Consider the following 12,955-nt stretch of genomic DNA (forward strand, 5'->3'; position numbering starts at 1 on the left):
AAGTTGGAAAAGGCATGTCCCACTGAGTAAGAAAGCAGAGTCAAGGTATTTTCAATTAAAAAAATTGTCACCATAAAATGTCACTACAAAAGAGTATGTAATGGATATCAACAAATAAAATGAGAAAGTTAATGAAAGATGATAAGCTACAATAATTATTTTTATGGCACTTTTATTTTCAAAATGTTATTACATACATTTTATTTTGCCAATTTTATTCAATATGTAAATGTAATTTATAGGTACTAGATCATCTGAATAGAAATCTAAGTCAAAAAGTCTTGAATTATCCTGGTAAATTTGAACTTTTAACTCCAGATGAATTATATATAATTATTCCAAGTCTGCATCAGAGCAGTCCAAATTAATGAGGTTCTGCTCTATTGTAGCGATAATAAATCTGACAATTTTATGGCCATAACCCAGAGTGTCACTCCCATCTACACATTAATAATAAATACTATTTCTTCACACAGGAACTTTTGTCATAATAGAGCATTCCACTTTAGAGAAGTTTCATCAAGCAGATTATCTTACACCTCAAACACCATAGAAATGTCTCCTATGATAAATGTGCGAAGCATCCATTTCACAAATATTTGCTTTGATTTAACATGAGCTATTTAATAAAGAGGCTATTCCAAGATGTTGAGGACTCAACACATCACAGAAATAATCCTCTTTCTTTTTGCTCAGGAATAAAAAACCATCCCAATTCATCCAATTCATTGTAAATAACAGAACTAAATTAACATGTAGAAACCTGGCCGCAGAAACCTCAATCTCAGAAATCTGCTGACCCTGGGAGGGTCTATGGGCATCTTCACTATCTTCGCTTTCTCCTTAAACCTGCTTTTGGAGTCAGAACAACTTACAATCCTTTTACAATGCTCGGGAAGATAATGCCTATACTTACCTTAAAAAGTCTTAAAATGTTAGCCACCATGATGGACACAGAGCTGGCTGCAGCACCTATGACTCCAGAAATCTTGTCAGGCTTGGTGAAAATGGGTGGGTCTCCATTAGCACACTTCACATCAGAAGCGTCTTTCTCAATCAACGCCTGCACAAACGTTAGCGACTGCTCCAGAGCATAGGTGTCCCTGGAGCACGTGTCCAGGATCCGGACACCCAGCGTGATATTGGAGAGGAGGTCAGGGTCCTTGTTAATCTGGTCGATGGCATAAAGCATCGCCTCCAGTCTGTGGATCCCCTTCTCCTTCTTCAGCTCCCCACAAGGCACCCCTCTCTCTCCCTTTGCATGGATGGGGAAGAGACCCCCCAAAATGATGTCCCCATCCACTCGGATGGAATGGGCGTATTCCTGGCTGTGAGTCCTTTGCATCATGGTGAGGATCCAGTAGAACTTGGTGGTCAGAAGGAAGAAACAAGGGCAAGAGGCTGATCGTTTTCCCTCGCATACCATTTTCTCCACGGGTAGCGCCACAATCCAAGACCCGAAGTTTATTCTTGCCGCAGAAGAAGGGGGACCACCTGAGGCTGCACCTTCTGGAGGCTACCATCAGGGCCCATGGGGAAAAGGCTCTGTGGGTTTCAGCAAGTTTTCTTGATTTGAATGTCACAGTGAATTTCCATCAGACCCCTAAGGTTCAATTTTATTTCCGTGTAGAGTCAACTTGGCTGGAATGGTGCAAAAATTTAGAGTAATAGCTGAGGTTCTGATGTTGGAATGAGGTCAACAATTCATGTCCTTGAAGTCAGCCCTGCAGCAGAATTATTCCTGGGGGCAGGAGAAGGGAAAAAAGGGTTCAGTCCAATGGATCCACATTTTTCATATGTCTAAGCCCTGTTCACCCCAACCTTTTTTCTCTTTCTTTCTTTCTTTCTTTTCTTTTTTGCTTAATTTCCCCTATTCAGCAAGAAGCTAATTCTTTTTGTCCCCCTGTGATTCTGAACACCTGGTTGCACTGCATCTAAACAGAGAGATTGATGACACTTTTGGAGCAAAGGAAACAGAAAAGTATCAGCAACCAGGTTGATTCTCCCAAGCACCGAGTATTATTATTTACCAGTTTATTTCAATAAATCTAATTTCTGTGAAGGTAAAAACCCTGTGATTGATAGCATTATTTCCTTTCAAATCTGTTTTTTATGTTTTACGGCAGTCTGAATTTAGTATTTAAATTTTGTCCGCAAAATCGTCATGGAAGGTTATTTTCTGTGATGTATTCAACAAGCCAGTTATCTGTTAATGACAGTTTTTGGTGCCTCAGACTTCCCAGTGGGAAAAAGTAATTATTCAATCACAAAAGAAATGAAAAGGAAGTAATCCACCCAAGGAGCCCAAATTGTGTAAGTTTCATTGCTTGTGAAAAGATTTTACATAGAACATTAGCTTTTTCAAACACATTATCTGATTGATTGTGATAACTAAACAAAGACTTAAAAATTGAATACATAGGGAGGGTTATGTGTTAAGATATTCCTGTTATCATTGTCAGAGTTTCCTATAAATGTGTCAGGGTAAAAGCAATGGGTATGTTTACAGATCGGAAGTAAACACTCCTTGATCCTAGAATCAGTAGGAGTAAATCAGGGCTGCAGATAAACTGAAGAGCTTCCTAATTTTATCTGACTCAGTGGGGAAAACAGTTATTTCATCAAGACTAGAAATAGAGTGAAAATGTCTACAAGAAGGCTTGGCCAGTTGGCTCAGTGGTAGAGGGTCGGCCCAGTGTATGGAAGTCCCAGGTTCGATTCCCAGCCAGGGCACACAGGAGAAGCACACATCTGCTTCTCCAACCTTCCCCCTCTCCTTTCTCTCTCCATCTCTCTCTTCCTCTCCCGCAGCCAAGGCTCCATTGGAGCAAAGTTGGCCTGGGCACTTAGGATGGCTCCATGGCCTCCACCTCAGGTGCTAGAATGGCTCCAGTTGCAACAGAGCAACGCCCCAGATGAGCAGAGCATCATCCCTGAGTGGGCATGCCAGGTGGATCCTGGTCAGGCACTTGCAGGAGTCCGTCTCTCTGCCTCCTCACTTCTCACTTCAGAAAAATACCAAAAAAAAAAAAATTTTTTTTAAATGTCTACAAGCAAATCTATATTTTTTTTAAAAAAGTTTATTCTAAGACCTTTTCTCTTGAAGGAATGCATGAGATGTTTTCAAATGTCCTTTGAGAAGCTTTAAGTGAAAATAAGAACTGACTGGCCTGACCTGTGGTGGCGCAGTGGATAAAGCATCCGTCTGGAACGCTGAGGTCACGGGTTCAAAACCCTGGGCTTGCCTGGTCCAGGCACATATGGGAGTTGATGCTTTCTGCTCCTCCCTCTCTCTCTCTCTCTCTCTCTCCTCTCTAAAATGAATAAATAGTCTTTAAAAAAAAACTGACTTAACATAAGGGAATCTGACATTTGAAACACACACAATGGAGAGAATAAACAGCACCAACTTATTCTGGCAGGATGGTTCATCTAATGCTCATTTCTAACTTATTTATTCATAGAGATTTGAAACCTGAAATTTTGACAATTTTCCTCTGCCCTAGACAACCAACATCTGCCTGTATTTTCCATTCATTTGTCAATTTCCAGTTCATAAAATTTTCATTCCATCCTCCCTGTCCCAAAAGAAAAGATGGTGCCTCCCTAGAGGACAACTGAACATATGTCCAAGAGCCTTCTGAGAAATCTGCACTTTTTCCACTTTCGTATAAGAACAGGGGGCTCATCATAGCCCACTGCCCTGGACTTCTGAGCAGATACCTGGAGGATACTCAGCAACACAGCCAATGGTCCGCTCTGCTGAGACAGTTCTGCTGTGCCTATGACAAGCATTCCCGCCTCCTGGCACGTGCTTAGCCCTAGATTTCCTCTATCCTACCCCAAAACACTTAGTCCTGACCATTCTCATACTCAATTCTGTGGCAGCTGCTTCTCCTTCAGGAAATCTGTGATTCAACAACAGCCCAACCTCAGGCATTTCACAAAAGGAAACACTTAGAAGGTTAACTTGACTTTCTTGACAAAACCATTTAAGGGAGGGAGCGTAAATCACGCTGACCACCCATCAAGAGAAGTGGGACTGTGTTTTACAGCTTCACAAGGAAGACCTGCTAGAAGACAGTAAAATGTCATTAACTCTAACTGCTAATTCAGAACTTGAGACATGGCTGGGCTGACCCTGTGCATATCCTTTCTTACAGAGCACAGAATCAACGATGACATGAAAGAGGAATTTTCATGGGGAAAAGGAAGGAGTTCTGTTTTTCTCCAAAGACCCGTCTTTCCTCATTACATGGCGCCACCTCCCAAGTACTTAAAACACTTCAGAGAATCAACGGTTTTCATTATAGACAAACATAAAAAACGGTCCATCTGTTAATTACAAATCATTCTTACTTATTCATGTGGCATTAACCTAGTTCCATTGCTGTACAGTCCTGGGAGAAATAAAACTGAGTTTCTTTTCAATGTATTCATGTTTACAATAATTTTTAGTCTCTTCAGCATCTCATAGGTCCACTTAGACTAGAGCTTTAAGTTAAGGAAAGGTTGGAGAATAAATAGCAAGCAGCGAGGCAAGCATTAGTTTAGTGGATGAATGCCCTTAACTGGAAAACAAGAGGTTCATTCTGCTTATTATTTATTGGACAACTCACTTGAATTTCTGCTTGATCTCTCTCCTCTGCCAAATAGAACTAATGGCTCATAACCTTTCTAAATAAAGTGTGGTTTTCTCTCCTGCGAAGGGGAGAGAGAGCCTGGCAGAAAGCACAGTACCTGGCACAGGTAAGTGCTCACTAAACAGGAGCTCCCAGGACTAAATCAAGTCTGCAACTCATTTTCCACTAAAGCTGAGCGACTCTGTCCGTGTTTGCCCAATCAGTGAGGTTTTTGCTGAATTCTGTTGCTTTAAAATTAAAATCAGAGTTATGAATAAAATGTTGAAATACTGAGGATGTTTCCAAAATCTGAGACATTGTTATCAAAATCATAGATTTTTGACAGCTGGAAAAAAATCCAGCTGACGTTTAGTTTCCCTTTTAAATTCTAAGGAGAAAATATATATACTTGAAAGTTTATAAGAAACTTCATCAATTCAGTTTCATTGTATAATCTTACACTGCCTAATCTTGCTCTTAGGCAATTCTTACGAGCTTTAATCTAAACTCATCCTAGTTAGAGTTGATGAGTTTAGAGAAATAATGACATTTTTTTGTGCTACAGAGCCAAATAACTCTATCCTGTTCTGTTCTGTGCTTGATTTAAAATAAAATTTTTTCTTTCAAACTGGCCTTGCAGGGGTCCCCAAACTTTTTACACAGGGGACCAGTTCACTGTCCCTCAGACCATTGGAAGGCTCCCACATACAGTGCTCTTCTCACTGACCACCAATGAGAGAGTTGCCCCTTCTGGAAGTGTGGCGGGAGCTGGATAAATGGCCTTAGGGGGCCAAATTGCGGCCCACGGGCTGTAGTTTGGGGATGCCTGCAAGGGTTTGGTACAAACCTCACCTTTGCTGATGGACTAGTTCAAGGAGGAAAGAGGTCTGCACTTCTGAAATTGACCTCTGAGAGAAGGATGCCTTGCACTATTTCTGAGGCCATAGGAGGGTGTAATGCCGGTGGCCAAGTGCCAGGCAGGTCCACACTGGATTCGGGCAGACGGTAAAGGAACTGTGGTGCCAGAAAGCATTGGGCCATTACCTTTTCATAGAGTCTTACAGCAGCGGATGAGCAAACAGGTGAGGGAAAGCTGCTTCTCAGGCAAACAAACAGCAAAAACGGCCCCTCACAGTGGCAGGCTGGCAGACAATCTACAATCTGCCATCGCAATCCATCTTGAGCACAAGCACCCATAGCCTTACACAGGCTACACCCACGTGGCCCTTCCACGTGCTCACGCACCAATCAAGCAAAGTGCTTGCAAAGGCAAACCAGCGAGCAAGCCTAACACAGCTGTTTTCCCAACAGAGCGGCTTTGCAACCTTGGAGGAGGCTTCATTATTAGCCCTGAAAACTCTTCCTGTTCACACTCTCCCAGCCCATCCTAAGTACAGGTACATCAGCTATCATTGGCACTTCTATCAACAGTCTTGCTGGCCTGGATCTGCTGGGGAGCAGCCCCCCCCCCAACACTGGAACTTGATTCCATGACTCCCTAACAACTATTTCCTGAAAATCCAGTAGTAAGAACAGCTCTTCAAGGGCCAGACCCCGAAATCTGCTGCTTTTTGTTTTCTACATGCTTTCTTCATACCGTCTCAAGTGCCTAACAGAATATCCTACTGGATTTTCATACATGGATTCTTAGTGCTTGAATAAATAAGAAAAGGCTCAGAAAGGTTGAGGATAGCCAAGGCCCTGAGCTAGTAAGCAGCACCGCAGTCAAAACCCTCAGGCCCCAAGGTGGGTCCTGTCCCCCGAGACAGCCCCCAGTCCTACAGACTGGCTGGGACAGCACACGTGAGAACAAAGACCCTGCCCCTCCACTGAGCCCTTCCAGAAATGTGCATATCCTCAGTGGTTAATGCTGTAAGAAAAATAATGTCCTGATTGAGAAGGGGCAATGGGGGGGGGGGGCATCCCCACGGCAGGGTAATGTGACTTCTGAATCTCTCAAAAGGTTGAGAATATCAAACACAGTTTCTCCAGGCACCTCTGCTTCAAGTCAAATCTCCGGCCAGCCGAATGCCAGGGAGAACAAAGCCACCAAACCATGTAGGATGTATCAGGGTCTGTCATTGCACCTGGCACATGCTTTTAAGACATGATATGGTGAAATCCTTACTAGGGAATACCATTAGCCAAGAACTATAATTATTTTCCCATAAAAGGCCAAACAGCAACCCTATGCTGGATTCCTTTCAGCTCTTTAACGAAAAGGTTCAGCTGAACAGTGTCATCATCTCTCAAGACCACAAACCCAGTAAACTGCCCACACTTGCAGCTCCTTTCAGTTGTTTTAGAAAATGCATCGTATTCATCGACCATCTCCTGTACAGAAACATGTGTTCATGGCCCTGGGACTGAAAGGAGGCAAAGTGAGGTCAGACAGAGCCCTCACCTGGCAACGAAGGCCTGGAATTGGACCCTCATCTGACGGGCACTGGCTGGCGACACAGAACCTGACACTTTACCTCTGTGCACTTCTACTTCCTCATCTGAGAAAAATGAGAGAACTGGGCCACGTGATGTGATCTCTAAGGTGTCTTCAGCTTCCCAGTCTCAGCTTCTATTATTTAATAATAAAGGAATATGAGAGGATGCTCAAACACTAGAGCAAGACTGCCAAATGAACACAAGAACAGATTTTCTTTGCAGGCTGAGTGACTCTTCTCCCTCTGCGAGAGAGGTTAGGGCAGAGCCTCTGCACAAGCGAGCCCCACAGTAAGAAAATCTGATACACAAGAAGCTCGACTTACCAAACAGATAAAGAGAGAAAGTGATGATGTGCATTACAAAGAATTCACCACAGATTTCCCTTAAATAGCTAAGTCTCCTGTGCATTTAAAATACGATCTGACTTAGTAGAATTCAATTTTCAAAGTTTTTTTTCCCAATAACACAGCTATTGCATTGAAAGACCATATTTAAAGTAATGAGAAGGCACTTTTATAGTATGTGTCACCTAAGAAGCAGGAAAGGGAGCAAAACCAACATTTATTGGATGCCTACAGTGCACAGTGTGCCCACAGCCTCACACACGTTACTTCATTTCTTCACCAAATATACCTCTGAGGTTGATATCAAGGTCCCCATTTGGGATACAAGGATCCTAAAAACAGAAATATGAATGTGTCTATAATCTTGAGCCAGAATGCAAATGCAAAACTGCAGCTCCATTCTTTCTTTTAGTCCATGCCCTCTGGGTTCAGGACACTACAGTGAATACAGAACTAACCCTGATTTGATAACATAGACTGTGAGTGTGGCACCTGCGGCCTGAGAAGTCCCTGATCCTAAACTCACCCCCCCCCCAACACTCACTATTGGGGAAGTCACTTAACCTGGGATCGATTCCTTTGTTTCTAAACTGAGGAATGATTTCTGGCCACACCTGCCAGAGTTGTGAAAGAGAATGATTAAATATTGCGGCAGTATGCCTATACTTTAAAAACATGCATGAATGCTGTTGTTTTTTAACAATCAGTCCTAGTACTCAAATATGTCACAGGTGGATTGTGCTTAAAAGACCTAAAAAAGCCACTCTCCAATAACACTCAAGGCCACTGAGCTCTTAACAAGTCATGTGTCCAAGAAATCAAAGAAAATCGAAGCGAAACTGGAAAGAAGGACACAAGAGGGAAAGTCAATGGTAGTGCACTATCTGACCTGGATAGCTGAGGCCATGGACACTCGGGGCATCCAAGGACCATTGTGAAGGAAGTGGTGACAAGATGTTCTACCGTAGTGAAAAGAGGACAATAGGAAACCTTCCTAAATTGTATACAGAATATAATGCTGAGTGTCTACCACTAAGGATCGTTATCACTGGAAAAGTTAGTCAACAAACAGCCAGCAGATTTCTATCTTTAGGCATAAACTTGCCTAGAAACGCATAAAATTGGCAACACAGGTGCTCAATGACTCCATATATACTTTCTGGGCCTGTGCTACATCCTCACACTTCTGCCCACCTGCTCCCTCCTCCCTAGACCTGGCTCTCCCCACTCCCTCAGCGCTAATGTGTCCTAAAGTCATGATCTTAAGACCTGGCTTTCTCAGTAGTACTCTGGCCTTCCCCGAGGCGTGAACAGATTCATTAACAGGTATCAAAACCTGAAGATGCATTAATGTCACCCCCCAGCTGGAACAGCTGCACTTATAAACTCCAGGAGGTCCCTAATTTCTTTACCAAAGAAATGTGTCTAATAATGGTAAAGAGTTACAATGTAACAAGCCAAAGTTTGCAATTATCATGAGTCAGGAGCCTCTCAGCAGTGCCCACAAAATCACTCCAATAATGTCCACCATACAGAAGGTGGGTTCTGGGACAGGAATGCATTGGGCTCAAGGTCCTTAGCGAGTGAGTTTGTCACAACTTGTCAAAGCAGCAAGTAGAAATAAGAATCAAATAAAATTCTTCTCAGAGCCAAGAAAAAAATAAATAAGAAAGGAGAGAGGGAGAAAGGAAGGGAGGGAGAGAGGCAGGGAGGGAGGGAAAAAGGCAGGAAGGGAGGAGAGAAGAAAGGAAAGGAAGGAAGGAAAGAGAAGGGAAGGGAAAGAAAGGAAAGGAAAGGAAAGGAAAGGAAAGGAAAGGAAAGGAAAGGAAAGGGAGGAAGGAAGGGAGGGAGGAAGGGAGGACAGATGGACGAACATACATTAGGGAGGAATCTAAATTCTTAGCAGACAGAAAACCCACTCTTGGGATGGAAACAACCTGATCCACTGGCTCTCTGTCACACCCACTCCTGGAACAACATGGAGTGACTGTCTCTCCTGAGCAAACTACATGTGTACATCTGGTAGAACCCGCCCAGGTTCTACCAAGGAAACTGTAAGTTTCCTGAACCTTGGAAAGCAGCCTATTTGATAGTCATGGATACATTGCCAGGTCTTTGCTGTGAGTCCAGGTAAGAGACAAACCCAAGCAGCATCTTTTTTTCAGACACTAGGTTAGAGCAACTCCAGTCCCCAGACTAAAGCAAGGTCCTCTCTGTGTTGGGCATTCTAACTACGGTGGGAAGGAAACTTGGAAGGAAAAAACATCATTGCTACCAGGAGTGTGCATGCAGTGTTCTGTGCCTCGTGCCCTGAAGACAATAGAACATTTCTACACAAAGACTGGCATGCGACGTTGCCAGCATGAGTGTCAGCTGGTTGTTTGCTGCATAAATACCAATTAAACAAGCCCTGTAGCGGTTCCAACCTACCCAGCCAACTTTGAAAAGAGCACATCTCTCCAGACCTCTAACTTTCTCCTGCACTCGTTGATGCTTTCATCTATTCTTTTTGGATTTAGATGTTTTTAGAATTAGTCAAGTAGTCATTGTTTGCAAAGAGGGCAGGGTAGAACAGAACTGGCTAACAAATCAAATAGAACCAATCAAGCCTACATAACACAAGAGCCCCTGTTCTCAGCATCTTTTTCTTCGTTCTGGGTAAATCTCTCCTAGAGAGCCTCCCCTCAGCTGTTTCTCCCCGCATCTCTGATTTAAAAGCAAGAACTCCCTTTTTTTAATCTTAGATACGAACAACCTGTAGTTGACTCTGAAATGAGAAAATTACATTTTAAAACCTTACTTCATTTTCCCTGATGAATATGGCTTATCTCTTCAGAATTATCAAGCCACATATTTTCAAGAAGCAGACAATGAGTTTTACACAGCTTGTTATCTCCTACAGAGATCTTTCAAGACATTATTCACAAGCAAGTGACCAAAGTAAACTAAAGTGGTTTCTGTAGCCATTTGCAATTATTGACAAACAATTTCATAACGAAAAATGGAAATTACAGTCAAGTGCAATAAGCTGTTTATCCAAGATCTACCTGCTGGTGGCTCTTTTTCTCTTCCTATTTTTTTTTTTTTTTCCTTGCAAGCAAAATACAAGCTATCATCGGAATGCTTCTCTCTCGTTTATTATTTTTCTGGTCAGCATTTCCACCACCAACCCTGTTTTCCAGCTCTGTCCGAGGGCAGATTTGTATTCAATCGGGGTAAGTGGTGGAAACCATAGTATGTTCTTGGGTATTCGCGAGACTCCCACGCTGTCAGGTCTATGGGAAAGGATCACCCCCAAATGGCAAACCAGGCATTCCCCCACCATGGGCGGGAAGCGCTTCGAGAACCGAGAGGTTTGGGTTCCTGCAGCTGGGGGACAGGTTTATTTTCACCCCCGCCATCCTGGGCGTGCAGACATCCTCTGACCCCAGGCTCTGCAGTTTGGGGCCCCAATAAAACAATTTCAGGAAGCGTCTTGCGCAGTTGGGTGACTCGCACGTACCTCTGCATTTCGTTTGGATTAAGGGAGCCTGTCAGACAGACGGAGAAGATCTGTGTGTGTTATATTTTCGCCGTGTGTGTGTGTGACTTATATTTTCGCCAACTGTACGAAGCTCCAGGGATTTCGGAGCTGTTTGGCTGAGCAGATGGGCTGGCTCTTGGCCGGCTAAGAGGGTTCTCTACCTCTACCTCCCTCTCAGCCCGCGGTTACTCACCCCGCCCCCGCTGCCCTCCTCCCCGCCGCATCTTCTTTTTTCTTCTTAGTTCCTTCGGCCCTTGAACCCGGGCTCCTGGTAGAGCTCAGGGCCTTGGGAGAAGTACCCGGTGGCTCTTGCCCTTCCCGCGCCACCCCCCAGTCCTCCGACGCGCAGGGGATCCAGCCTCCGCCCCGCGGCACCTGGACGCCCCGAGCGCCCACGCCCCGTGCGCGTCCGCCAGGGACTCGGGCTCCGCTGGCCGCCGGCGCTTTGCCGGAGCTGCCGGGAGCGTTTGCCTTTGCTTCTTAAACTCAGGATCCTCGAGACCATTCCTCCTCTCCCCGCCCCCATCAAGACACGGAACTCCAGTGTTTTCCCGAAAGCCACAAAAGGGGGGCGCGGAAATCCCAGCTTCACGGCGCTAACTCGGAGAACGCGAACTCAAAGCAGGCGTACGCTGCGCGGGGACGCGGAGTCTCGGGAACCCACAAACCTCCCGGCTCCTCCCGCGACCCCCACCTTCCCTAGACCCCAGTGAGACATCCATCACCCAGCCCCACACTCAGGAAGACCGGGGTTCCCCGACCCATCCCCAGCCTCTAACTTGAGAAATCCCACCCGTTCGAGTCGCAGACCGGAGATACCTCGTCATCCCGGCGGACAAGTCCGGATCCTCCAGCGCAGGGGCAGGAGGTCGCCCGGGGCGGGCGAGCCGGGAAGGGCGCCGGGAAACGTGCCGCCGCACGCGCGGGCAGAGCACCCTGAGCGCCAGCCTCCTCTCCTCGCCTTTCAGTCTCTCATTCACCGGCTAAACTTTTTGGGGGGTCACATCTCCAAGCCTTGGGAGTTCCGAGCTAAGCCTCCCTCTTTCCTGAACCTTTTCGTTGGAATGTAATCATGGGAAGACAAGAGGGGTGGCAGGCTGCCTTGTTCTTTGCAACGTAAAATCAACAGACACCCAATCAAACTCCAATGCCCGGCCAGCCCCTCGCCCCCTGGTGCCGACTCTCCCTCGCCCCCCATTCCGTCACCGCCGCCCGCCCGTTCTCTCCCAGACTCCGGGTGCGCAAGGCCAGGGACTGTGCCCCGGAAAAGCCAATCACTAGAGTGGTCCGCGAGGAAACGGTGCACCTGGCTGGCCCTCCGCGGAGCGGTCTCAGCGGAGAAAACAGAAAGGGGGATGAACTGGGGGGGGGGGGGGGGCTCCTTGTTATCCTGCACAGCGTTTGGGGAGCTGGGATGGGGGGCTTTTCCCCCTGTGGTTCGGCACTTGCTTTCCTGTTTTCCTCGTGCCGCCGCTCGGCGAGTCTTACCCTGCTCCCCGCAGAGGGCGCGGTGAGGAAGCCAGCGGGGGCACCGCAGCTCCATGTCAGCGCCGCCGCCGCCGCCGCGCGAGGCGAGCACCGCGGCCGCACTTGTGGCTGGTCTCGGGGCTGAGGGGGCTGGTCTGGCCCGGCCCGCGCCAAGTCTCTTCCATGTGAATAACAAATACTCCCACCGGCGGTCGCGATTGGTCTACGCCCGGCGCCTCCCGATCCTCCACCCGCGGCCATTCACCCCGCGCGGCGCGGGGAGCCGCGGCCGGGATCGCGCCCCGAGTCGCCAATCGCTTCGCGCCAACCAGCCACCTCGGAAAGCGGGAGGAGGAACCCCGAGGGGAGGGAGGCCCTGGATTCCGCCGTCCCCGAGCTGCCCCGGCGCGGCAGGGAGAGGGACGCTCGCCCCGCGGACTCCCCTCCGCGCTACATCACCTCAGCCCTCCGCGACGTGGGGAGCAGAAAGTCAACAGTTCTGATTTTAATATCCCCCCACCTGCTCCGCCCCCAACAGGACGGGGAGGACCCGAAGCCGG

At 46.6% G+C, this 12,955-nt stretch overlaps 1 protein-coding gene across 1 annotated transcript in view; it reads right to left on the reverse strand.

Moving 5' to 3' along the window:
* The window catches only part of GRM8 (glutamate metabotropic receptor 8), an 846,090-nt gene extending 833,536 nt beyond the window's left edge, over positions 1 to 12,554 (reverse strand). Inside the window, exons 1-2 of the mRNA XM_066262217.1 lie at positions 12,417 to 12,554; positions 917 to 1,741 (exon numbers count right to left, since the gene is read on the reverse strand). Coding sequence (XP_066118314.1) covers positions 917 to 1,426 — 510 coding nt within the window. The 5' untranslated portion in view covers positions 1,427 to 1,741; positions 12,417 to 12,554. The remainder of the gene's footprint in view (positions 1 to 916; positions 1,742 to 12,416) is intronic.
* Positions 12,555 to 12,955: the final 401 nt, after the last annotated feature.

The sequence above is a fragment of the Saccopteryx bilineata genome, chromosome 2 (genome assembly GCF_036850765.1).
Source record: "Saccopteryx bilineata isolate mSacBil1 chromosome 2, mSacBil1_pri_phased_curated, whole genome shotgun sequence".
Taxonomy (NCBI): domain Eukaryota; kingdom Metazoa; phylum Chordata; class Mammalia; order Chiroptera; family Emballonuridae; genus Saccopteryx; species Saccopteryx bilineata.